Source organism: Camelina sativa, chromosome 16 (assembly GCF_000633955.1).
Source record: "Camelina sativa cultivar DH55 chromosome 16, Cs, whole genome shotgun sequence".
NCBI classification, from domain to species: domain Eukaryota; kingdom Viridiplantae; phylum Streptophyta; class Magnoliopsida; order Brassicales; family Brassicaceae; genus Camelina; species Camelina sativa.
In genome coordinates this window covers 2,124,134-2,148,358 of record NC_025700.1, presented here as the reverse complement: position 1 = coordinate 2,148,358, position 24,225 = coordinate 2,124,134, and the positions used below count along the sequence as shown (strand labels likewise).

At 39.7% G+C, this 24,225-nt stretch overlaps 7 protein-coding genes across 7 annotated transcripts; 2 read left to right on the top strand and 5 right to left on the bottom strand.

Annotated features, from left to right (window-relative positions):
- Window positions 781-4,018, top strand: LOC104749341 (methylenetetrahydrofolate reductase 1). Its single transcript, XM_010470943.2, has 10 exons — window positions 781-1,342; window positions 1,444-1,526; window positions 1,630-1,803; window positions 2,036-2,209; window positions 2,294-2,394; window positions 2,489-2,600; window positions 2,831-2,911; window positions 3,008-3,185; window positions 3,353-3,687; window positions 3,779-4,018. The coding sequence occupies exons 1-10, from the start codon at window positions 880-882 to the stop codon at window positions 3,854-3,856; spliced, it is 1,779 nt and encodes a 592-aa protein (XP_010469245.1). The 5' UTR covers window positions 781-879; the 3' UTR covers window positions 3,857-4,018.
- On the bottom strand, window positions 3,964-5,182 carry LOC104749342 (aminoacyl tRNA synthase complex-interacting multifunctional protein 1-like). The gene is made up of 3 exons (XM_010470944.2): window positions 4,604-5,182; window positions 4,315-4,521; window positions 3,964-4,217 (listed from the first exon to the last, which is right to left on the bottom strand). The coding sequence occupies exons 1-3, from the start codon at window positions 5,063-5,065 to the stop codon at window positions 4,071-4,073; spliced, it is 816 nt and encodes a 271-aa protein (XP_010469246.1). The 5' UTR covers window positions 5,066-5,182; the 3' UTR covers window positions 3,964-4,070.
- On the bottom strand, window positions 5,271-8,315 carry LOC104749343 (methionine aminopeptidase 2B). The gene is made up of 11 exons (XM_010470945.2): window positions 7,947-8,315; window positions 7,673-7,715; window positions 7,477-7,584; window positions 7,162-7,261; window positions 6,908-7,053; window positions 6,718-6,809; window positions 6,538-6,632; window positions 6,181-6,277; window positions 5,942-6,085; window positions 5,622-5,839; window positions 5,271-5,518 (listed from the first exon to the last, which is right to left on the bottom strand). Exons 1-11 carry the CDS (start codon window positions 8,113-8,115, stop codon window positions 5,408-5,410), a joined length of 1,323 nt encoding a protein of 440 aa, XP_010469247.1. The 5' UTR covers window positions 8,116-8,315; the 3' UTR covers window positions 5,271-5,407.
- Window positions 10,512-11,630, top strand: LOC104749340 (QWRF motif-containing protein 6-like). The gene is made up of 2 exons (XM_019237658.1): window positions 10,512-11,378; window positions 11,460-11,630. Exons 1-2 carry the CDS (start codon window positions 10,512-10,514, stop codon window positions 11,628-11,630), a joined length of 1,038 nt encoding a protein of 345 aa, XP_019093203.1.
- On the bottom strand, window positions 12,121-12,539 carry LOC109129597 (SKP1-like protein 13). The gene has a single exon (XM_019238041.1). It carries the CDS (start codon window positions 12,537-12,539, stop codon window positions 12,168-12,170), a length of 372 nt encoding a protein of 123 aa, XP_019093586.1. The 3' UTR covers window positions 12,121-12,167.
- On the bottom strand, window positions 17,888-18,367 carry LOC104749339 (SKP1-like protein 5). Its single transcript, XM_010470941.1, has one exon. It carries the CDS (start codon window positions 18,365-18,367, stop codon window positions 17,888-17,890), a length of 480 nt encoding a protein of 159 aa, XP_010469243.1.
- LOC104749338 (squamosa promoter-binding-like protein 12) lies at window positions 18,724-22,648 on the bottom strand. Its single transcript, XM_010470939.2, has 10 exons — window positions 21,801-22,648; window positions 21,549-21,730; window positions 20,993-21,471; window positions 20,837-20,911; window positions 20,645-20,752; window positions 20,430-20,547; window positions 20,208-20,343; window positions 19,983-20,133; window positions 19,342-19,896; window positions 18,724-19,268 (listed from the first exon to the last, which is right to left on the bottom strand). The coding sequence occupies exons 1-10, from the start codon at window positions 22,286-22,288 to the stop codon at window positions 18,846-18,848; spliced, it is 2,715 nt and encodes a 904-aa protein (XP_010469241.1). The 5' UTR covers window positions 22,289-22,648; the 3' UTR covers window positions 18,724-18,845.

The window sequence follows — 24,225 nt, the reverse complement described above, 5'->3', positions numbered from 1 at the left end:
GCGAAATGACAAACTGTTCAGTAATCTGGATTCAAACCCGCTAGCAATCTTGCGGTTGGCAGAGGATGAGGCGAGAGCATGGACTCTAGCCCAATCACAGGATGCGGTGTTACCTTCAGATACTACTAATGCGGCTGTTATCTGTGGTAGTGATAGAGTAGGGGTCCCTCGGTCTTTGACAAGTTATATGTGTTTTGTGGATGGTTCTTGGAAATCTACAGATCGTTTTGCGGGGCGGGGATGGTTCTGCACTTCTCCATGGGGTGAGTGCCCTACTATGGGAGCTGCAAACATCTACCATAGCCTATCCCCTCTTCATGCTGAGATTGAGGCCCTTGTTTGGGCTATGCGTTGCATGATTGGAGCGGATAATCAATCTGTGGTCTTTCTCTCCGACTGCTCTGACTTAGTGAAGATGGTGTCTTCGCCTTCCGAGTGGCCAGCATTTACGCCTTATTTGGAGGACATTCAGGCTGACAAAGAGGAGTTCGTGTCTTTCTCCTTAGTTTACGTTCCTCGTTCACAGAATGGTAGAGCAGATAATCTTGCGCTCCGGGTTCGCACAGTTTTACATTTAGCTACCTATGTAAACAATGTCCCTTCGGATTGGCTCGTTTGAGCTAATCTTCTCTTTGTTGTCAAAAAAAAAAAAATTCAATAATAATTGTATTTATAAAAAATTTACCGGATACTGGCACGGCACTTACCACCAAAGTTGTTGGATCTCTTCCTTTGGTAGAATGAGAGAGAGAGGTTAGTTAGTATAAAAGAGTGAGTAGACGAATCACACTTTAGCCTCTCCACCACTTCCTTCCCACCCTTACCTAATCTAATTTCCGAATCTGGGATTTGGGATCTCCTCCTCGTCGAGCTCAGAAGATGAAGGTGGTTGATAAGATCAAATCTGTGACGGATCAAGGCCAAACAGCCTTCTCCTTCGAGTTTTTCCCACCGAAGACGGAGGATGGTGTCGAGAATCTCTTCGAACGTATGGATCGTTTGGTCTCTTACGGACCTACCTTCTGCGATATCACTTGGGGTGCCGGAGGATCCACCGCCGATCTCACTCTCGAGATCGCTTCGAGGATGCAGAATGTGATTTGCGTCGAGACTATGATGCATCTCACTTGTACCAACATGCCTGTCGAGAAGATTGACCACGCCCTTGAGACGATTAGATCTAATGGGATTCAGAATGTGCTTGCTCTTAGAGGAGATCCTCCTCATGGACAAGATAAATTCGTTCAGGTTGAAGGAGGTTTTGCTTGTGCTTTGGATCTGGTCAATCATATTCGAACCAAGTATGGTGATTACTTTGGAATCACTGTTGCTGGTTATCCTGGTATTGAATTTGCCCCATCCTTTTTGTTGGTTTTGTTATTGTATTTTGTGTTTGTATTTTTGATCTCTGATTGAGGATTTGTGTGTTTTTGTTTAAATCAGAGGCTCATCCGGATGTTATTGAAGCTAATGGACTTGCTACTCCTGAATCTTACCAGAGTGATCTTGCTTACCTGAAGAAAAAGGTTCGGATTTATTGTTCTTGCCTTTGCATTTGGGTGTGTGTGTGTTGAGTTTGGTTACTCGTCTTTGATCTGATCTGATGGGTTGTGGCTCGTATCTGAACAGGTTGATGCTGGAGCAGATTTGATTGTTACCCAGCTTTTCTATGATACTGATATCTTCCTCAAATTTGTTAATGACTGTCGGGAAATCGGGATCAACTGTCCCATTGTTCCTGGAATTATGCCCATTTCCAACTACAAGGGGTTCTTGCGAATGGCTGGTTTCTGCAAGACCAAGGTATGTTGTGATCTCTTACATCATTCATGATAGGGCTTTCTCTGTAGAAAAATGTTGTCTTTGTGCTTTAAGGCTTACGTTTTTGAGTTTTCTTGCATCTATCTGGTTGCTTATTCAGCATATATGATTTAGCTGACTTATATAGACCCTTGCTGATGATGCCTAATAACTAATGTTTTCAGATATTATGAATTCTGTGACTTATATTCTATTCACCTTATTATTGCTATAGATACCTGCTGAGCTCACTGCTGCCTTAGAGCCTATTAAGGATAATGACGAAGCTGTTAAAGCTTATGGTATTCACTTTGCCACAGAAATGTGCAAAAAGATTTTGGCCCATGGAATCAGTACCCTTCATCTGTACACATTGAACGTTGACAAATCAGCTATTGGGATATTAATGGTTGTTCCTCAATTCCTTCAATCTCTTTTTCGTTGTAGTAATAATTTCTTACACACAAACCTAACAATGGTGCTCAAATTGCAGAACCTTGGTCTGATTGATGAGTCAAAAATTTCTCGTTCTCTACCTTGGAGACGCCCTGCAAATATTTTCCGTCTTAGTGAAGATGTTCGCCCTATTTTCTGGTAACCTGCATTTTGTTTTTCTTGCTCTGAATTTTGTCTCGGATTATTAAACTTCTCGTCGGGGAGAGAATAATACCATTTCTAATATTTGCAGGGCAAACCGTCCAAAGAGCTACATATCTAGAACAAAGGGCTGGAATGACTTCCCACATGGACGATGGGGTGATTCACGCAGTGCTTCATACAGTACACTTTCTGATTATCAGGTACCACATATTCATTAGTTCTCTGACATTCTACTTTAGATTTTGCTAACTTGGATTCTAAAGGGCTTATTTTAGTTGTTCTTCTTGATTTACGTGATTATTGTATTTGCTTATTGGTATTTTATCCTACCATTATCACTTGTAAGTAGATGCTTGGTTTGCTTGCCATCTTCTTCTGCATTTTTCATTGCCAATGAGTAGTGCTGATCTTAATGCATGTATTGATATAGTTCATGCGCCCAAAAGCACGTGACAAGAAGCTTCAGCAAGAATGGGTTGCCCCATTGAAAAGCATTGACGATGTTCAAGAGGTAGCCTTCCTTTACTAACAGTCGTAGAAATTGTTACATTCCCTTTTTCCTCATTCTCACTTATTAAATTTTCTTGTAAAAACTGTCACAAATCAGAAATTCAAAGAGCTATGCCTTGGAAACTTAAAAAGCAGTCCATGGTCTGAATTAGATGGACTCCAGCCAGAGACAAAGATCATAAACGAGCAACTCGGAAAAGTCAACTCCAACGGTTTCTTGACCATCAACAGCCAACCATCAGTTAATGCAGCCAAATCCGATTCCCCAGCTATTGGTAAGGAAACTAATATCTGCGATCACATATCATAAATATTATGTCTCAAAACCTATTGTATTTGACTCAGGATTCATCTATCCTTTCTTGAAAACCTATTAAACCCCTCTAGAGTTTCTCTTCTATGCTTATAACAAAAGTGTGTAATTGCAATTGAAACTTGGCAGGATGGGGTGGTCCTGGTGGTTACGTCTACCAGAAAGCTTATCTAGAGTTCTTCTGTTCGAAGGATAAGTTAGACACAATTGTGGAGAAATCCAAAGCTTTTCCTTCTATCACCTACATGGCCGTGAACAAAGCAGAGAACTGGGTATCAAACACTGGTGAGTCTGATGTGAATGCAGTTACTTGGGGAGTGTTCCCAGCTAAGGAGGTTATTCAACCGACAATCGTGGATCCAGCCAGTTTCAAAGTCTGGAAAGACGAAGCGTTTGAGATTTGGTCAAGAAGCTGGGCTAACTTGTACCCAGAAGACGATCCTTCTAGAAAGTTGCTCGAGGAGGTAAAGAATCTTCCTTCTGTTTCCTTCTCTTCTTTTCTTAAACCTGATTGGTTTTAGCTGTACTGATAAGAAGGATCTAATCAATGTGCAGGTGAAGAACAACTACTATTTGGTAAGCTTAGTGGACAACGATTACATTAATGGTGATATCTTCTCTGTCTTTGCTTGATCTCCGAGAAAGCCGACCGCAAAGAGGAAAAGTTCTATTTCGGGATTTGTTTTGTACCTTTTAAAGTTATGTGTGTTTCGTAATAACCTTATTTTGATAATTCAACAAAAAAAACATCAGTTTGATTTGCAATGAAAAAAATTGCCTTGGCGGCTTGTTCTTTCTCTCTGTGTCAACTCAAAACAACAACTTAATATACAGCTTACAAATAAAATCAAGAAATGTTGGCATTTCTTAAAGATTTTGAAGTAACAAGACCAGAAGATGTTCGCATCAAATGCTCGTCCTTAAGCATCGAAACACCAGACGCATCAGTCTTCAAAAGCGGTTGCACCGATTCCCACATCTTCTTCTTTTGAACCTGCAGCCACCAAAAAGGAACACAGAATTTGAAAAATCCCATGACTAACAACAGACCTTGATACTGAAATGATTAGTGGTTTGCAGGCTAGGGAGACCTTGTTAGGAGGTGCAGGTTCAGGAAGCTGCTCAAGATCGTCTTCGTTACCAAACCACACTCTATCTCCAGGAACAGAGCCTTCAGGTGGAACAAGAAGCTCAACATTCTCATGAGCAGAGTCAGATGCAGCTAAAAGCATACCACATGACTTGACCCCTCTCATATTCCTCGGCTTCAGATTAGCCAGCACCACTACTGATGTACCCTACAGATTCAGCTCATTGGGAAAGTTCCTCACACAAATCAAGATCATAATTCTCACACAAATTAGGACAATGAAAGCTGACCTGAAGGAGATCGAGAGGGACGTATTTGACGAGACCACTACAGATGATTCTGGGCTCAGCTTCACCAACGTCTACTTCTTCAACATACAGCGAATCAGCTTCCTCGTGTTGCCAAGCTTTCACAATTCGTCCTACTTTGATATCTAGCAGATTCGCCGTCTCCTTCACACTCTCCTCCTCCTTTAAAGATTCGCTCTTCTTCTCCGATTCATCCGCTGAAACCGTCGTGCCGGCGTCGGGAGCTGCCGTACAGAAAGTAGCAAGTCGAGACCAAGAGCTTTGACTACGCTGGTGATAAACGGCGGAGACTCGAAGAGATGACGAGATTGCCGCTACTGTCTTCGATGAAGAGGAGAAGAAACGGGGGAATTCGCGGCGGAGAGGAAGCGATGAGATTTGGACGGCAAGAACTCCAGCCTTCATTTTCAGACCACCGGAAAATGCAGCTATCGTCGCCGCCATGGATTTAGTTAGCTAAAGATCTATCTCTTCTCTTGTCTCTCTCTCTTCTTCACCATATCTGTATCTTTATTTTATACATGTAAACAATTTTGTTTGTTTCTCACTCTACGATTTGACTTGAGAAATTTCCAAAGCGTGAAGCTTTAAGAATCAATTACTCATCTTTATTAGTAAGATTGATGAGCAAATTCATGTGAAGTGCAAATACATGGTTTTTTAACAATCCACTGAAACTTTATAAAAAGGATTCAAAGCTGTATGTGTTAACGACGACAAAAGAAACAAGCAGTGTACAATCTCCACAACAGTTTGATATAATAGAGCAAAAACAGAGGGTCTGAATCAGTAGTCGTCTCCCTTGGAAAGAACTTCTTTGCAAGTAGGTCGCAGTAATATGGTGTGCTCATACTGTGAAACGTAACTTCCCTTCACATCACACAGAGGTGGATACGGCTGAAAATCAAACAATGAACAAGATTTATGTTTTTTCCAACTCAGGATAGATCTGGTGGGGCAAAATGAATCATCATCTAGACACTGGTGTGAGAAATTTTACCTGAACAATGCCAGAGTCACAAAGATTCTTTAGAGCCATTAAGTATTTGGTTTCACCAATGCGGTCCAGATAGCGTCTGCAGAAGGCAAGTGTCGAGAAATTCTTGTTAATGGTGGCAAGGAGTTGTTTTGCTCTAGGCAACCTCAAGGGGACGTGGCCAACGTCGAAGTTCTTCATGTAATGGCTACATTCTAAGTCTTCTCTCACGTATCCTTTCCCTGCAATACAACAGCAACAGAGGATACAACATTGGTGAATCCCAAAGATGCAGTGGCCTTTTCTCTAATGGTTGAATTTGAATGTGTCTATATTTCTTTTACCGGTTGATCCAAATGTTTCAATGGCATAAAACTCCCCCTCTTCCATCTTTGTCTGCTCGCCTCCTTTGACGATAGGAACGGATTTCCCAGCATGTATCTGATAGGGTCCAATGCTATGCCCATTCAAGTTTCGGGTACTTTTAACTGCCAAAAGCATGTACCATATTAAGGTTTACAATTATCAAAATGTGACACTGATGTAAGGGCAGATAATTAGATGTGCCATCGGATAACAATACCTTGGAAGACCTTTCCATTGATTTCAACCTCATAAGACTCCATGACCTCCTGAATTGCAGCACCGATGTCACAGAGACGGACATCAATTCCAGCTTCCTGAACCAGCCAAAAAAACACACAAAGGAGATTAAGAGCAATAACGAAATGGTTCCTTACAAATCAAAAGCCTAAACGAAGTCAATTTTGCACTGAAGAGCTTAGAATTTTTTAATTCATATGGATTCCACTGTAGAAAAAAAGATGAAAAGGATAAAGAAAACATAATGAACCAAGCTGAATAGGAAAATATTGCTTCATCCTACTGGTATATGTTCATTCATGAAGCAATGTAAATTAGCAAAAATAAGAATCAGTACCTTAATACCAGTATACGTAGCTTCGCGAGAGGCTGCTAAGAGAGGATCAAACATAGGGTTGAACGCAACTGTAAACGCACAGTCAATAATACGCCCTGCAAGAGAAGAGATTTTAATTTTTATCTGACATTTTTAACGAAGAAGAAAAACAATAACAAAAAGGAAGATTTACCGTCATACCATTAATATGTGTACCAAAATCCAATTTCATAACATCATCGTACTGAAGTACAGTCTTATCCCCAGAGTTTGGTGTCCAATGAGCAGCAACCCTGAATGTTAAAAAGTCATTAAAGAAACATGACTAAAGAAGAATAGAAATTTGTCGATAGAAAGAAAAAGTTGAAGGAAGGCACATGTCATAACCAACCAATTCAAAGAGCATCCGGTAGGGAATGCAATACCAGCTTGAAGACCATTCTCTGAAATCAACTTACGAACAGTATTCTCTAGGGTCTCACATATATCAGTCATCAACATTCCAGGCTTCGCTATGCTTCTGACATATTTACGAACCTGAAAAAGATGGCCAAAACGATCTTTCAAGCAGCTGCAAAAAAAAAAAGAGGCCAGAAAAAAAAAAAAAACTCTATCTGTGGTCATTCAGTGAAAAAAACTCTAAACCTGGCGATGAACTTCTGCAGCTTGGCGAACAGAGTTATATATTGGCTTTTCCAAACGCTCCATCTCTCTCTTCTCTTCAGATGTTGTTCTCCACAGGTTACTAAACACAGAGATGAAGCAGCAATATATTAAAACAAACAGTGTGATGAAGGTAAACAACGAAGAGTCTTGACATGAAAAAGACTGAAAATCCAATAAACTCAAGAGTAGGGAAGACAAAAGTGGTATGGACTGTTGGACAAAGTCAAGTATAACATATTAAAAGATTTTCCCAAAAGCTGTCCACGATGGTAAATAGAAAGGCATGAAACTTACTCATCCTTATACTGTTGGATTTCACCTTCAGGAAACTCCCCAGATGGGAAGAGCTGAACGACAGGGATTGAAGGTGGATCAGTCTGTTGAGGGAGTTCCTTCTTCCTCCTACAACATAATCAAAACCATCAATAAAGCAAACACCAAAAATTACAAAAAACAAAAAAATAGACAAAAACAAAAACAAATCTCTTACTTGCTTTTATTTTTCTTCTTCTTCTTCTTTGTTGAAGCCTCAGCTTAAAAATAACAAAATTAACAAAAAGTGTTATATTAAACAACCATCAGAACAAAGGATCGAATCTAAAAAACTTCCAAACATTTCAAGATCCAAACTCAGATGGACTAATCCTAGAAAGCTAGTTCCTTTGACAAACATATACCGAACATTCATAATATAACACTCAAAACCATGTGATCAATCAGTAGACCCAAAAAAAAAAAAAAAAAAAAACCCAAATTTTTTTTACCTTTGCTTCCTTCTTCTTCTTCTTCATCGTTCTCCTCTTTACCATCTTCTGCAATCTCAAGCTTCTTCGAAAGTTCAGATTCCAATTTCTCCTCTTTTCCATTAATGGATTCAGCGCCGCCATTCTCCACCACTGGAGCTACAACAACATCAGGGCTTTCACTCGCCATATCTTCAAATCGATTCTCACCTCAAAATAACAAAGCACTATACCCCAACCACAAAAAAATTCGTACAAAAAACTCAATGAGAATCGCACACGAAGAAGAAGAAGAAGAAGTAAACCAGTCTTTCTCTTTCGTTACCCCCTTTACTCTCTCTCTCTCTCTCTCTCTCTCTCTCTCTCTCTCAGCTCCGATACTTTTGTACGGCAAACCCTTGAGATTTTTGAGAATTTGCAAAATGAGACTGTTAGACTATATTATTTATGTAAATCCCCCTCATCATAATTCGCTTCTTAATGGGCCTTATCAAATTTTCTTTATGGGTTGGGCTTGGTTTCTTATTCACTTAATCTCTAAATAATTGGCGATGCCGGATTTGATTGCTATATTTATCGTTATGTTAACTTTTCCTTTTTTGCTATTGATTTTTTTTGGTAACATATGTTAAGTTTCCTACTCGTATTATAACTTTGATTGTCAAGTTGTGGAGGGCTAAGGAAATTAAGACTTGTATAAATATATACACTACTCTTATGCGATCACTGTACGAAGTAAGTTAACCTTTTTAGTTATGTTCACTTTGATTGCCAAGTTGTGGAGATAAGGAAATTAGGACTTGTATATACAGTACTCTTCTCTCTTATGCAAAAGTCAATATACAAAAGTAACAGGACCTTGTTATATAAGAAGAGAGACAAGAAAAAGTTAGAAAGAGCGAGTTAAAAATGGGGTTGGGTCTTCCGATGATAATCGCATCTTCCGTAGGTTTGGTCTTTGTGATTGTCGTTGTTATCATGATTTGTCTTTGTATTAGATCTGCCCGCAACAAAACACGAGAGAACTCCACTTTTTATGATGTCTCAGCGATATAGTTGTTTCGCCATTTAACAATTATGTTTTTTTTTTCTTGTTTAGATTTAATAATAATATTGTAACCTTCTAAAAGGTTTTTTATCAATAATTTTGTCATTGTGTTCTCAAATCTTTAGATTTGTTTGTTACTCCTCTCAGCTATCGATTGACGATCATGTCCAAAAAAAGAATTGTATATTACGTTTTATTGAAGGCAGAATCATCAAATACGGAGGCATGAATATAATTCTTTAGAAAATGAATACATTTGAGGAGTAGCTTCTTACGTAAAACCCGATGACCTTGGCGGATAGTAGCACACCTGACTTTTAAACTGGCGGATAGTAGCACCTGACATTTAAACTCGACCATTCAGGAACTGACACATTCATGAAGTTAATCCACTATACGGCCTTTCCACTATTCTCAATTTTAATCTTCTCTCTTGTCACCCAAATCTCTATATGCCTTGTCTTATGGTTTTGCTCTAGAAACGAAAATCTATCTCCCCTAAAAACTGCAAGGGATCTAGCATTGTCTGGATCGCATTTTTTATTAGGCAAAAGACAATAGGGTTCAAATCTCTACGTAGAAACATGAAGATGATGATGACATCATGACAAATGATAGTAGAGAGTGTAACTCGTAATGCCCCCCCCCTCCATAGATAATCTAAAAACATTAGGGTTCTCCTACATGAAATTTTAAATTTTGCTCTCAGTGGAGTTGTTAACCAAGCAAGCAAGCCTTAACCGGATCCTAAATGGACTAATTTACAGTAGGCCCATTTAAATAGATTTGGCCCAAACTTGTGGCCTTAGCTTGATTTTCTAATATATTAATGGACAATTACAGTAATTAATCTGCCTTTACAGAGACAAGAGACCAAAGCCAACAGCTCATTGTTATGAAATAAACCGTAACGTATCTTCTTTATTCTTCTTCGTATATTAATGGCCCATTTCACATAATTTCGAAATTCGAAGCTGGACACAATCTCAAGTTATGTTTGTTATGTTAGATGGTTCGTGGAAAGTAACAGATCTTTTTGCACGAAGATGATGGTTTTGCATGTTGCTTTGGGACTATGCCCCCACCATGAGTGCTGCCAACTTTCACTGCAGTCTCTCTCCTTTTCATGCCGAGGTTGAAGCTTTTATCTAGCCTATGCGATGCATAATTGGAGCGGATAATCAATCTGTCGTTTTTTTCATCGACTGCTCTGACTTAGTGAAGATGGTGTCTTCGTCTTCTGAGTGGCCAGCTTTTACACCCTATTTGGAGGACATCCAGGCGGATAGAGAGAAGTTTGTCTCCTTCTCCCTAATCTATGTCTCTCGCTCTCAGAATGGTAAAGCGGATAATCTAACGTGACGTGTTCGCACTGTTTTGCACCTAGTTAACTATGTAAACAATATTCGTTCATATTGGCTTATTTGAGCCAATCTTGTACTCTGTTGTAAAAAAAAAAAAAAACTGGACACAACCTCGTGCCACTGGAATATTTTGCGATTTTTAGAAAAACATAAAAAAAAAAAAAAAAANAAGTTATGGAGGCGAAAACCAGCGGATCTAAGCAAAATCAGCCACTAACACCGGCAATATCAACGCGGCGGCCGAGAGTTAGAGAAGTTAGTTCCAGATTCATGTCTCCGGTTACTTCTTCTTCTTCTTCATCTTCTTCTTCCTCCGCCGGCGATCTCCACTTTTTTACCACTTCGAGTTCTCCTAAACACCACCAGTTACACCAACGCTCTGTTTCTGCTCAAAGGCATAGACGTCAGTTAAAATTGTCGGACGGAGGCGAGAACCGCTCATCAGAGACGGCGGCGCGTAGCTTAGACTCGCCTTTTACACTCTCTCTTACCGGAAAAGCATCGAAACAAAGCCAACTGAAACCGCTCAAGGAGAATTCTCACCGCCTCGAAACGCCTACGCTGCCGATCCTTCCTCCGCCGTCTAGGTCACGCCTTAGCCAACACAGATTTCTAACCGCTTCCGCTGCGACGATGCTTCTCCAATCAAGCGGCATATCTAATGAGAGAGATGGAGTCATCAACGGTCAGGATAAATCTAAATTCAACGGCTCTGATCAGTTTCCAACGCTTTCTTGTAGAACAATTCATCCTAGAGTCTTCAACAGTTGTGTAACTTCTTCTCTTAACCGAACTGTGAGCTCACCGTTGTCGAGCTGTACCGGTCGTGAGAGCAGTTCGTTTTCGCGGATAGGGTTGCCAGCATTGCCTCCCGCGGCACCAAATTCAAAGGCTCCAGCGGATTCGAAAAATCAGAGGAAGGCTTCAGAGCAGTTGGAAGATGTGCATTCTCTGAAACTACTCCACAATCGTTACCTCCAATGGAGATTTGCCAACGCCAATGCTCAAATGAAGACTCATGCTCAAAAAGCTCAAACTGAGGTCAGTTACTGTAAGTAAAAGCTAATATCTTCTTTGAGCATGTTTGAGACTTTTTAATGGTGTTTTTGTTTTACCTTGAAGAGCATGCCCTATTCCTTTGGTTCGAAGATATCAGAATTACATGATTCTGTGCAAAGGAAACGAATAGAGCTACAACGTTTATTGAGAATTAAAGCTCTTGTTGCGATTAGAGAATCTCAAGTAAGCTTATTAGAGATAGATATACCTTTAGCTAGCTTTCACAATATTTGACTTCGACATGAGACTAATGAGAATATGTTTCTTTTTCCATATGGAAACTCTAAAATAGACTCCATGTTTGGAGCAATGGGCTGCTATTGAGCAAGAGTATTCGACTTCGTTGTCGCAAACAATCCAAGCTTTTTCCAATGCTTCATTACAGCTTCCACTTGATGGAGATATCATGGTATTATTATTATTATACACATCTTTTGTTCAGTAATGTCAACAACTAGGAAGTATATCATCTGCATGCATATACATACAACTAAGTGTTTGCTTGCCAAAAACCAGGTTGATCCTAAACAGTTAGGTGATTCACTTGTGGCTGCTTCCAAGACTATTGACGGCATTACACAAAATGTTGGAAGCTATATGCCAATGGTTAGTAGGAAATTAGTATCAGTCTGAGCGTGTCTCAAGATTGTTTATTTTATAAAACGTAGCATTAAGAATCAATTTTTGTAACTCCCTTGTTGATATATTTTGCAGGCAAAGGAGATGGAGAGTTTGGTGTCAGAATTAACAAGGGTGACTAGTAGAGAAAAATCATTGGCACAAGATTGCGGAGTGGCCCAAAATTGCGCGAATCTCTTCTGCGGTTTTACCAGAGATCATGTCAGCAACAGCTTGGCAAGAAATATCAAGGAGGTCTTTAATGTTTAGGTAATTAGCAGCCAAAATAACATCAAAGAGAGTGGGTTGTTCCATCGTCTTCAAGAACTCAGCGTCCCACTTCTTGAGTTCCTCCTTGCCCTCGCCGGTTGAAGCATCAGCACCAGCGTGCTTCTTGCAATACTCGATCACCATCGCGAGGATGGTTCCTTTGACGTTTGCGAGAGGGATCTCAGTAGCGACGCAATCGTCTTCAATCATATGTGCTATCGTCTGCGACTGGCTTCCGACTGCTTCCTCGATCATATGTGCTATCGTCTCAGTGTGAATGAATAACAAAAAAAAAAATGGTAAACATTAAAATCGATTTTAACAACATCTGATTGCACTACACGTCGTATCATCATCACTCCTTTATATGCTCTGTATATATCGAAACCACCACATTGTATCTAAGTATCTTAAAGTAAGTTACTTGAGTTTTTTTTTTTTTTTTTTTTTTTTTAAATTACCTTTTTCATTAAACCTTATTAATACCTTAAACAAGATGCCTCCAGTAATGAGTAACACCTACACATATAATAAGCATTACATGCTAGTGAAACACCCCGAACCAAGTAACCAAGAGAGTATTTGCAGGGAGAACATTCCTCTGTTTGAGCGTCAATTTGATGATACTTGAGTTCTTATATAATTATAGAGTATGTTATACACCGAATCAGTTTGATGATAATTAAAGTATCACAGATTTATCATATTCTTAAGAGATGAATAACGAAACTGTTTTTGTGTGATTTTACAGAATATGACTTTTCACACGGTTCTATTTTCGAATGTTCAATGCTGACAAGATTTACATCGGTTTGATTATGATACAAGCATTTAAACCAAAATAACCGAACTGAATATTGAAATTGAAGTGTCATGAACTCTGTTTCGGATTAGAAAACACCAGTTACAGTTAGAAAAACTTCAACATATTATATTCAAGAATTGCTTCAGAGAAACAAAAGACTGTTTGACAACATGGATCGATCTTGAGATTGGTTACATATATGAATACCAATCAAAAGATCATCTCTAGAGCAAGAAAAAAGGATTGGTTTACATCTCTATCAAGAAACCAAAAGAAACACACTCAGAAGAGATAGACCAAGTCATCATCATCTAGCATGAATAAAACTGAAAACGCACACACTAAAAGAAGAGAGATATAGACGAAGTCATCATCATCTACATTGCATGAATAAAACTGAAAACGCACACACTAAAGAAGAGAGACATAGACGAAGTCATCATCTACGTTGCATGAATAAAACTGAGAACGCACACACTAAAAGAAGTCACCAGGTACTGAAGAAACAGAGATTCCAAAGTTTTCTGTGTGTCCCTTATGACTTGATTTACAAAAACATATATACTCGAGAGAGCAGATCCATACGAATCATATCTATACATACAAGGAAAGCTATATTAACTTTGCTGATCTTACGGGATTGACATATTGACCAAACAGCTTCACGGCCAAGTCACCTATAACCATGACGAAACCAACTGCAATTAGAGTAAACCGATAGCTAACCTGAAACCAATCTCCAACACTCCCCCTCAAGTTGGAGCATACAAGTTTCGTATGCCTAACTTGATCCGAAACGATGCGAAGCTGTCTCGACCAAGGGGTTTTGTAAAGATATCCGCAAGCTGAAATTCAGTGCCAACGTGACGAAGAACAAGATTACGACGAACAAGCTCATCACGAACAAAATGGCAGTCAATCTCTATATGTTTAGTGCGTTCATGGAATACGGGATTTGTTGCGATGTGTATGGCCGGTTTACTGTCACAACACACCACCATTGGCTGATCATGTCGAACTCCCAGAGTAAGCAACAACTGTTTGAGCCATAAAAGTTCTGATGTAAGAAATGACATTGCCCGATACTCCGCTTCTGCAGAGGACTTGCTCACGGTTTCTTGCTTTCGAGTTTTCCATGAAATTGGTGAATCACCAAGCTGAACTATATAACCAGTAACAGACCTTCGAGATATGGGACAAGTCGCATAGTCAGAGTCACACCACCCAGTGATCTGAAAATCACCTGTTCGACGCAGCAAAATACCTTGGCCGGGATCAGACTTTAAATAACGAACGATTCGAAGCGCAGCCTCCCAATGATCTTCACGTGGCTGTTGCATAAACCTGGCCAGCATATGAACAGAGAATGCGAGGTCTGGCCGTGTTACTGCCAAGTAGATCAAACGCCCAATCAACCGTCGATACTGTTGGGGCTGAGGAAGAAGAGGTGATTCAGACAACATGAGCTCATGAGTTTGTTCTAGTGGAAAAGTCGCTGGTTTTGCTCCCATCATACCAGTTTCAGAGATGATATCTAACGCATATTTGCGCTGACATATGTATATGCCTGCCGAGTTCCTTGCAACCTCTATCCCCAAAAAATATTTTAGAGGTCCCAAATCCTTCATGTGAAAACATGATGCCAAATAATCTTTAAAATCTTGGTTTGCCTTTGGTGAACTCCCCGAAATTATCAGGTCATCAACATAAATCAGTATATTGATCCGAACAGCTCCCCTGGTCAAAGTGAACAAAGAATAGTCGGACAAGGATTGTTTAAATCCATAATTCTTCAATGATGTTGTCAACTTCTCAAACCAGCATCGTGGAGCCTGTTTTAAACCATACAAGGCTTTGCGTAGACGACATACCTTGTTGGGATGAGAAGCAGCAAAGCCAGGGGGTAGCTTCATGTAGACTTCTTCGCGAAGATCTCCATGTAAAAATGCATTGTGGACATCCATCTGATGGATTTCCCAGTTTCGTTTTGATGCAACGTCGAGAAACATTCGCACCGTTCCCATCTTAGCCACAGGGGCAAAGGTTTCACCATAGTCTTCACCCTCTTTTTGTTTGTTGCCAAGTGCAACAAGTCGTGCCTTATACCTCTCAACGGATCCATCAGAGTGATATTTAACTTTGTAGACCCATTGACAGCCGATTGCTCGTTTTCCTGGAGGTAAATCTTCTATCGTCCATGTACCATTTTCCTCTTGAGCATCAATTTCGGTTGTCATTGCGTTATTCCAACGGTCATCAGCAACAGCCTCTTTATACGATCTTGGTTCAACGGCTTTTGCAACCGCAGCCATATACGCAACATGAGATTTAGAAAAACGCTTTTTAGAATCCTGTTTCGAAATTGGGTACCGTACCTTGGTGGAGAAAGAATTCGGTGATTCACAAGCAGCAGAATTAACAACATAATCTTTTAAGTGGACAGGAGCTTCTCTCTTTCGCTTACTTTGACGGGGAGGAGGTTGTGCTATCGGACCACCAACCGTCGCTTTCGAACGTTTATTCCGACGAGAACTTGGCCGGTTAACTGGAGCTGCAACTGTAGAGGTTGAAGCTGTCAAATCGGAATCTAGTCTTAATTCCGGTGGCGAGGCTGAGCCAGAGGGAGTGAGCACCGGCGAGGTTTCTGCTTCCGTCGTAGCCGCAGGAGAGTCATTGGAAGATGAAGACGTGGTCTCAAATTCACGTGGACCTTGACTTTCTTCATTTGGGCCTGAATAATGTAACGGGCCTTGAGGGACATTAAGATGTTCTTCTTGTAATGGGCCACTAGAAATTGAAGCCCACAACTTTGGTGTATCTTCTTCATCAACGTGAGAGACCTCCATTGTCGAGCTTGGAGAAAATGGAAATTCAGATTCGGAGAAGACCACATCTCGTGAGACAAAAAATTCTTGTGATTCTAAATCAAACAATCTCCAACCTTTTTGACCATTTGGATAACCAACGAACAAACACCGTCGACTTCGTGACTCGAATTTGTCGCCGTGACGTTTTTGATTGTGAGCATAACACAAGCTCCCAAAAACTTTTAAATGTCCATACTGAGGAGGCTTCTTATGAAGACGTTCATACGGAGTTTTGTTGTTCAAAATAGAGCTGGGAGTTCGATTAATCAAGTAAGCCGCTGTTAAAACACATTCGCCCCAAAACTTTAAAGGCAGTTGCGCTTGAAACCGTAAAGCCCTCGCAATATTGAGAATGTGTCTGTGTTTTCTTTCAACCCTGCCATTCTGCTCAGGCGTAGAAACACACGAACGTTCATGAAGAATACCGTGTTCTTGGAAAAACTTTGTTAAACACATGAACTCTGAACCGTTATCACTGCGTATTGTTTGAACTTGCACCCCAAATTGACGCTCTGTTAAAGCTAAGAAATTTTTTAAATGACCAGAAGCCTCACGTTTTTCAGCCAACAAATACAACCAAACTCCTCTAGAATAATCATCTACTATTGTCAGAAAATATTTGGCCCCAGAATGAGAAGTTGTGCGGTAAGGTCCCCATAAATCACAGTGGATTAACTCAAAAATACGAGATGTCTTATTCATACTCAATGGAAATGAAGTTCGAGTTTGCTTTGCGCGGAGACATATATCACACGCTTGATTTAAACTTGAAGAAGAAACAGAAACAGAAATTGCAGGAAGTAAACCGACTACTCTCGCAGAAGGATGACCCATCCTTTTATGCCACAGCTCATACTCCTTCTCCTCTTTCGTAGTGACTGATGCTGCGATCTCCATACTACGAAAGTAAAAAGTTCCTCCTGCTCTAATACCCGTCCCAATCACAGTCTTCAAAGTGCGGTCCTGAACCACAAGAAAGTGATCAGTCATTTGCAAAACACAACGGTTTTCATCCATCAATTGTCCAATTGAAAGCAAATCAGATTGAAACTCCTCAACATAGAAGACTGAATTCATAACCAAATCTGAACTAAGTCTAACTGTCCCTTCTTTCACAGAAACCCTTTCTCTACCATCAGCCAGAATAATTAAAACCGGAGGCATATCTCTTACATTTGTAAGAATATCAAACTTTCCTGTCAAATGATGAGAGGCGCCTGTATCCATAATCCAAGAGGGAACGTTGGACTTACCGGTTAACTTTTCGGTGGGCTCGTCCTTGCCAGCATTGAGGACTCTTTTGATGGTACGCCATTGATCCTCAGTTAAAGTGAGACCCTCACGATCACGATCAGTCACCACATGGTTGGCGTGTTCTGTTACGTCAAGGTTCGGAACACAAACACGGTTAGCATATGCTGCAGACCCGCGTCCTCGACCTCCATTGGAGCTTGCTCCACCACGGCCACGTCCTGGTACAGAACGACTGCGAGGAGTGCCATTCGGGTTCGTGGCAGGAGTGCCATTCGGGTTCGTGGGAAAATTCCCATTCAGGTTCGTCTGAGTCTGTCCGTCCGTCATTGTCGTGAAAAAAAAACGATAAGAAAAACCTTTAATTTCACAAAAATGATTCAAGCTCTGATACCATGAAGAAACAGAGATTCCAAAGTTTTCTGTGTGTCCCTTATGACTTGATTTACAAAAACATATATACTCGAGAGAGCAGATCCATACGAATCATATCTATACATACAAGGAAAGCTATATTAACTTTGCTGATCTTACGGGATTGACATATTGACCAAACAGCTTCACGGCCAAGTCACCTATAACCATGACGAAACCAACTGCAATTAGAGTAAACCGATAGCTAACCTGAAACCAATCTCCAACAGGTACATCGATCAAGAACTTTTGATATCAATCACCTCTCATTCGAAAGCCCATTGGTTCTCCCAGCGAATCTCAGCTTCTTCCTCATCTGTTAAATCCTTCTCGATGTTGAACTGTGCGCGAAGCTCTTCTGGAGTCTTGCCTGCTGAGAGCAAATCGGCGACAGTTTGACATGTGAGATCAAGAAGGCTTTGGATGTTGAGATAATTCGCAGCCATCATCACATCAAAGAGGATAGAATGTTCAATCGTCTTCATGAAATCAGCGTCCCACTTCTTGAGATCTTCTTTGCTCTCTTCTACGGTCGAAGAATCAGAAACGACGACGTGCTTGTGCTTCTCGCAGTACTCGATCACTATCTTCAGGATCTTGCTTGTGATCTGAAGCGGGATTGTGGTCCTGACGCAATCGGCTTCAACCATATTCTTTAGCGTCTGCGATTGGGTTGCGACATCTTCGTCGATCGTAAACGAATCACCATCGGAGCTCTTCAACTCGATCATCATCTTCTTCGACATCGTTACGGGGAAGAGGTGGTTTCTCTGGTAGCAGTTTGATGATGATGAGAGAAGAATCAAGAATTGAGAGAGCGGTTGAAGAGAAATGAGAAGTTACTAACTTCTGAAGCTATGCGCGTCTCTGTATTTATAAGCCCTCTCATCGTCAGAGTCGGTGCATGGGATCAACATGAGTTTCACAAAAAACGGTGCTGAACCGGGTTCGCCCATTTTCTTAACCGGGTCTATTAAACTTGATCAGAATGGATTTTAAAATGTCAAAGAGGGGGAAAAAAATGGAAGTTGGAGTGCTTTGGGGTTTGCCATCATCAATATAAGCTACATACAAATTACAAACAATCTTGTAAAGATGAATATTAGATGAATAATATACTAGATTCCAGTAAAATTTACAAAAATACACTCGTTTGTAGATTTTACAACAACACATCTTCGGTTTAGAAGATTCTTCTTCTTCAATGTATAGAAGGATTTTTTACTAGCTTGTTCCATATGCAAGTAGTTCCCACCTGAACGGCTGAAAGACATATAGCACTTCCGGGCAACTCTTGAACAAAAGAGCAACACAAACGCAAACTGCTGCTATCGCTACCATGGAAAGCATTGCTGGCCTATAAGCAACAGAACTGTGTTGTCTTGTGACAAACACACGTTTGTGATCACAGAGCTTACATTGGTTGATCTTCAAGCTTGATGAATCCTTTAGACTCCTCTTTTCTTGTTTGTGGTCAATGTTGAAAGACTCTGGAATGTTGACCACCACGTGTTCTTCGGCGGTTGGTTTCCGGTTGAGTTTCCGTTGCACGAGATGAATATAGGAGAAGTGACCTCGTAAACGTGCGTAGTCTTCTGGTGTGAATCCTGTATTGTCCCGGGAAGTCTTCCACGCTTGAATACCAATCTGAACCAAAAAAGAAAGAAGAACTGAGTGTCGTACACAAGTTAAAACGAGGGAAATCAAATTCAAATTTTACCATTCCGGGATCGTCAGTAAGAGCGTCCAACACATCTTCTGACCCGTCTTTACCAGCTGCAATGTGAAGCGGTGTTAAACCGGACGGACCAGCTGCATCAGGTCTAAACAAACCGGATAAAGCCAGGTTCGTCTTCTTTGGAATGAATCTAAGAAGCATCTCAACCATGAGTTTTGAATTTTTCCTCACGGCTCTGTGAAGAAGACACAGTTCTGACAGTGCAGCATCAGGGGATAGATCAACCGTTCCTTCTTCAAAGAGTATATTCAATAGCTTTTTTATCACAGCACACCATTCCCGGTCCATCGAGAACTCGATTAGAAACTTAAACCGTATCAAAGGGAATAGATGATCTGATTCTGCAAATCTTGAACTGAGTTCACTTTTGTGAAGAAGCCAACCAATTTCGTGGATGAAATACATTGCTTGCATTGGAGAATCAGTTCCGGTGAACTCTAATGTGCTTTCGAGTCTTTGGATTTCAGAACAAACATCTTCGTCCTCAGATACTATGAAAGGGAAGAAACTACTGCTTAGCCCGTCTTGGTCTTCAATCTAGATTATTGCCAAGCAAAATGCTGCCTTTATATCTCAATGCAACAAAGAGTAAAAGCAGAGCACAAAATTTAAAGTACACTCACTTCCATGAAACCTCGACCACTTCCGATAGGAATCTCACACGAAAATTTGACAGAATCAGGCTTATTTTGCTCCTTAAGATCATCACTCTCTTCCGTTACTCCTTGTGTTTCTTCCTGAACCAAGTATGTTCCTTCTACAGCACAAAGTACCCTGTAAAATTGGCGATTAACATCAGAGGAAAAGATAGAGAGGGGTCAAGCTTTGAAGAGTGTTAATATATATACCTTGTGCCAGGTCGATGGAGATTGATGCCTTTTACTGTAAATTGAGCTTTCCTTGTTACCGCAAGTGGTCTAACAGTAATGATTTGGCTATTATCATGGCTTCTTAGAGGTAACGATGTGTCAAGAACAACCTGACCTGTAGCACGAAATTAGAAGAATACTCAGATCTCAAGAAAACATATGGACACTATAACATAGATCCAAAGATTCTCAAAAACTAACCATTAAACGCAAATGCAAACTGGTTTTGCACCCTAAGATAAATCCACCCATCAGTCCATAGAGGATCATGTGAAAGATCTAGAAGCCTCCTCAAGCTGAAACTCAGATCACAACAAAGCTGCAGGAAAAAAAAGAAAAAGGAAACATGAAGTGATTCTATGAGACAGATGATAATCTGGAAAGAATAGAGAAAGAGTTGTGAAAATGATTCTTACTTCTTCCCAAGAAGCTTCATCTTGACGAAGATAAACTGTCAAAACGATACAACCAGGTCTAATGTAGCTCTCCATGTCAGTTGGAGTATGAGCTAACCAGTCAAGGATCTGAAAATTAAAATATTAGAACACAACAGCGTACAGTACAGTGTCACTTTCAAAATCACAACAAACTGCAGAAATTATATTTACCTGTCCTCGTAAGGCAACTGGAAAATCATTCGGCACTTTCCCAAATAGTTTGAACACAATCCTATCGGTACGGCTCTAAATATGCAACCAAAACAAGAAATGTTACAGTGAATTATAAGCAAGCAAAAATGAATGGATGAAAGGTGAGATTTGTACCGGAGCATCTCTACTGGAACTTGAAGGTGATTGGTCAGAAGCTGAATCTGAGTTCCTACTAGTCTGAGGTGGACTAGACTGACGCGAGTCTTGGTGATAATCAAGAGAACTGGTCGCTGGATTTGTGGGAGGAGGTGATGATCTCTCTATATCTGTAGTATCATCCGAGTCTATGTATACATCATTCAAATCAAAAGCATTCATTTTGACTTGCTTTTGGGACTTATCCAAGACAGCTCTTTCTTGAGAACCATTAACATACACTTCTTGCAAAGGCGTTTCAAGCACATTTACTGAATGATGCTTTATATCTTCTCGATGAGCTTGCTCGAGTGAAAGCAAAGCTTGAGAAGCTTCAAGTCCTCCTCCACCCTGCATAAGCCCAACTAAATCCTTCCCAACATGTTCACCAGGTTGGCTTACAAGGCTCTTTAAAAGATGAGAGAGTAACTGATCACCCGTTTGGTCCGATTGATTCACTGCAAAACCGAACACAGAACTGAATAAAGCGCTTTTAAGACTAAATGTCCAAATGAAACTTTCATGAACAACTTACAATGTATATTGGAGAGTATCTTCAAGAGAGTAATCAACAAATAGTTGCTAGTTTGACCATCACTTGTAGGAGTCCCATCGCCTAAAGTATCAGGATTTGCTTTCCTCCTACGCTTATTATGCCCAGCCAAACGTCTACGACAACTTCTCTTTCCTTCATCAAACTCTTCAAGCACATGAAACCTGACAAGGGAGACCGAGACATAAGAAGACCCAATAGTACTAAAGTTGAATCCTTTTTCTAAACCCATACCTGCTACATTGCTGACAAAACCGCTGCATAATACTGCCAACAAGTGCACTAGTAGCTTTAGAATGCATCTCACAAACCTTATGACGTCTATGGTAATCCTTAGCCTTGGTTAAATCAGCTCCACAATTCTCTACCTGACAAGAAATGGCTCGAGTCTGTAATGCTCCTCCAAGTTTAGTCTTTTTGGCAAAATTACCACTACCACAACCACCAAGATTCAAAGTAAGCTTAGGAGCATCATCATCATCCATTGGTATCACAGTAACAGCTCTTCTTTTATTCATATTGTCCATGATATCAACAACAGTTGCTTCATCAGAGCACGCCGAGGAGGTGTTGGATGAGCCGTGATTCAACTGTCTGGCTACGAAGAGATGACCATCCCATTTCCAATCATTCAAATCCCACTCTGCGACACTCGTTTTACCACTAAACCCATATAAACTGTGACCTTCTTCTTCTCCACCTTGAGTTCTTCTAGCTTCCATCACAAAACCCCAAATTGAGAAAAAATTGGAAAAATCAAAAACAAAACCCAATTCATATGGATCGAATGAGGAGCTCGAACAATAGGTGACATTGCTTTGTATATAACTAACTCAACAAAAAAGGGAACCATCAGACAAAAGCAAGAACGGTCACCGGACCGGAGAGACTTGAGGCGGTAACGGTAAAGGAATATGAAAGTGACGGAGATAAATGATGATGGAGAAGAAGAAGCGTTTTTTCTTGTAGCGTTGGAAGGATATGTTTTTACTTCTATGGACTTATATGGTGGTATTGAATATGTGGGAAGTACTATTTTAAAAAAGCATCTTCGTTACGACGAGAGAGAGAGAGAGAGAGAGAGCGATACTGATGAGGACGAAGAAACATTTTTATTTTTATTTTTATTTGATTAGAGTGTTTTAATTAATAAGAATAAGATACAATTCTGTTATGTGATGGGCACCGCGAATCATTTTTAAGATATGTAGAATGTTGAGATATCATCATCAACGTATGAAAAATTATTGCAATATCATTTAAATATGAATAATAAAGAGGGTTACAATTTCATAAAATCTGAAAGAAAATAAATAGTTCTTTAAATAGCGAAATAACTACATTGATATATGCTTGTTGTATAGGTTCCGTACATACTAAAATAATTGATCTATGTAGTTGATTACATGATAAAACGTTACCCATTGGAACTAGTGTGGGTTCAACCCGTGTTTGGTTGATGACAAGAAACTTACAATCAAGATGAGTATGATATAGCAAAAACTCCTATAAAAACAAAGCTGACAATTCCGAACGTACTAACTAAAAACCATATTGTTTTGTTCTTCAACACACCTAAAACTTGTTGTTCTCTCTAACCTTATCCGTGATGAAACGACAAGAGTTTTTGTCGTTTTCGTATTTCCTGGTATTATTAATCCAATCGATCGGTTGATTAAAGGTTGACATTTTAGTTAAAAAGACACAAGAAAAAAGAAAAGTTGCCTTTTGTATAAATTGCCTTTTTTCTTGTGTATAAATTTCATTTTTATAAAGAAAAGTTGCCTTTTTCTTGTGCCTTTTTAACAAGATTTATTACATTGTATAAATTGAGCAGTAGAGTATATATATACAAAGTTCTAATTGCCTTGTCTCCACATTCTGGCGATTAAAATTAACTTCATGGGAAAAGTTAATATAACAAATCTGAAAAACAAGAAAAAGAAAAGTTGGCATAACAATAAGATGGAAATATACAATTCTTTGATGTCATAGGCGCCGTCAATTATTTAGAGATAATTTATAGAGCTTTTACACTAAATCATTGATAGATTATATTATTAATCGAGCAATCATAAACCCTAAATTATTGTGATTGTCAGAATACAAATGAAATTTGATTTTATGTTAAAGATGTAACTCGTTTCATAATTGAATGCCCGCAGCGCCATTGTTACGTACGTACCAAAATTATTTAATCAGCAAATGCCACAAAAAATTAAAGATTTCAAATTGGGGCTCTCAGCTCGTATTATGATGATTCATAAACATGTTTAAACCAATGTATTCAATAGATAATGAGGAAGAGTTCTCCACATTTAGAGTAAACCAAGCTAAACCGGAACAAAATCTATAGGAGGCTTATATATATATATATGTATGTTCGATCCAAAACTTGATCAGACTGAGGAGCTACGTGACAAAATTAACGGCTCTGGTTAGATAAATATATATACTAATGAAGATCTTTAGTTGTTTACCTCTCGACTGGGGTTTTGCATGTGAGTGTGAAAACACACACTCTTATATTTTGACAAATACAACTTTTGTGACAAAATTGTATTGCAACGTAATAACGTATGTCACTAATACTGAAACTAAAGGTAGGAAATTAACAAATTAAAACGATTGAAATATCATTTTAAATATATAGAGTTAC

Excerpts from the sequence above, each read along its gene's own strand:
- LOC104749341 (XM_010470943.2), top strand. The coding sequence starts at position 880 with ATGAAGGTGGTTGATAAGATCAAATCTGTGACGGATCAAGGCCAAACA. Across the intron at positions 1,804-2,035 it reads CTGGTTTCTGCAAGACCAAG|ATACCTGCTGAGCTCACTGC; the intron begins GTATGTTGTGAT and ends TTATTGCTATAG. Across the intron at positions 2,210-2,293 it reads CAGCTATTGGGATATTAATG|AACCTTGGTCTGATTGATGA; the intron begins GTTGTTCCTCAA and ends CTCAAATTGCAG.
- LOC104749342 (XM_010470944.2), bottom strand. The coding sequence starts at position 5,065 with ATGGCGGCGACGATAGCTGCATTTTCCGGTGGTCTGAAAATGAAGGCT. Across the intron at positions 4,522-4,603 it reads TCCCTCTCGATCTCCTTCAG|GGTACATCAGTAGTGGTGCT; the intron begins GTCAGCTTTCAT and ends CTGAATCTGTAG. Across the intron at positions 4,218-4,314 it reads AACCTGCACCTCCTAACAAG|GTTCAAAAGAAGAAGATGTG; the intron begins GTCTCCCTAGCC and ends TGGTGGCTGCAG.
- LOC104749343 (XM_010470945.2), bottom strand. The coding sequence starts at position 8,115 with ATGGCGAGTGAAAGCCCTGATGTTGTTGTAGCTCCAGTGGTGGAGAAT. Across the intron at positions 6,633-6,717 it reads TTTTGGTACACATATTAATG|GGCGTATTATTGACTGTGCG; the intron begins GTATGACGGTAA and ends CTTCTCTTGCAG. Across the intron at positions 5,840-5,941 it reads TGAAACATTTGGATCAACCG|GGAAAGGATACGTGAGAGAA; the intron begins GTAAAAGAAATA and ends GTTGTATTGCAG.
- LOC104749340 (XM_019237658.1), top strand. The coding sequence starts at position 10,512 with ATGGAGGCGAAAACCAGCGGATCTAAGCAAAATCAGCCACTAACACCG. Across the intron at positions 11,379-11,459 it reads CTCAAAAAGCTCAAACTGAG|AGCATGCCCTATTCCTTTGG; the intron begins GTCAGTTACTGT and ends TTTACCTTGAAG.
- LOC109129597 (XM_019238041.1), bottom strand. The coding sequence starts at position 12,539 with ATGATCGAGGAAGCAGTCGGAAGCCAGTCGCAGACGATAGCACATATG.
- LOC104749339 (XM_010470941.1), bottom strand. The coding sequence starts at position 18,367 with ATGTCGAAGAAGATGATGATCGAGTTGAAGAGCTCCGATGGTGATTCG.
- LOC104749338 (XM_010470939.2), bottom strand. The coding sequence starts at position 22,288 with ATGGAAGCTAGAAGAACTCAAGGTGGAGAAGAAGAAGGTCACAGTTTA. Across the intron at positions 20,344-20,429 it reads GTTTGCATTTGCGTTTAATG|GTCAGGTTGTTCTTGACACA; the intron begins GTTAGTTTTTGA and ends TTCGTGCTACAG. Across the intron at positions 19,269-19,341 it reads TTACTGACGATCCCGGAATG|ATTGGTATTCAAGCGTGGAA; the intron begins GTAAAATTTGAA and ends TTTTTGGTTCAG.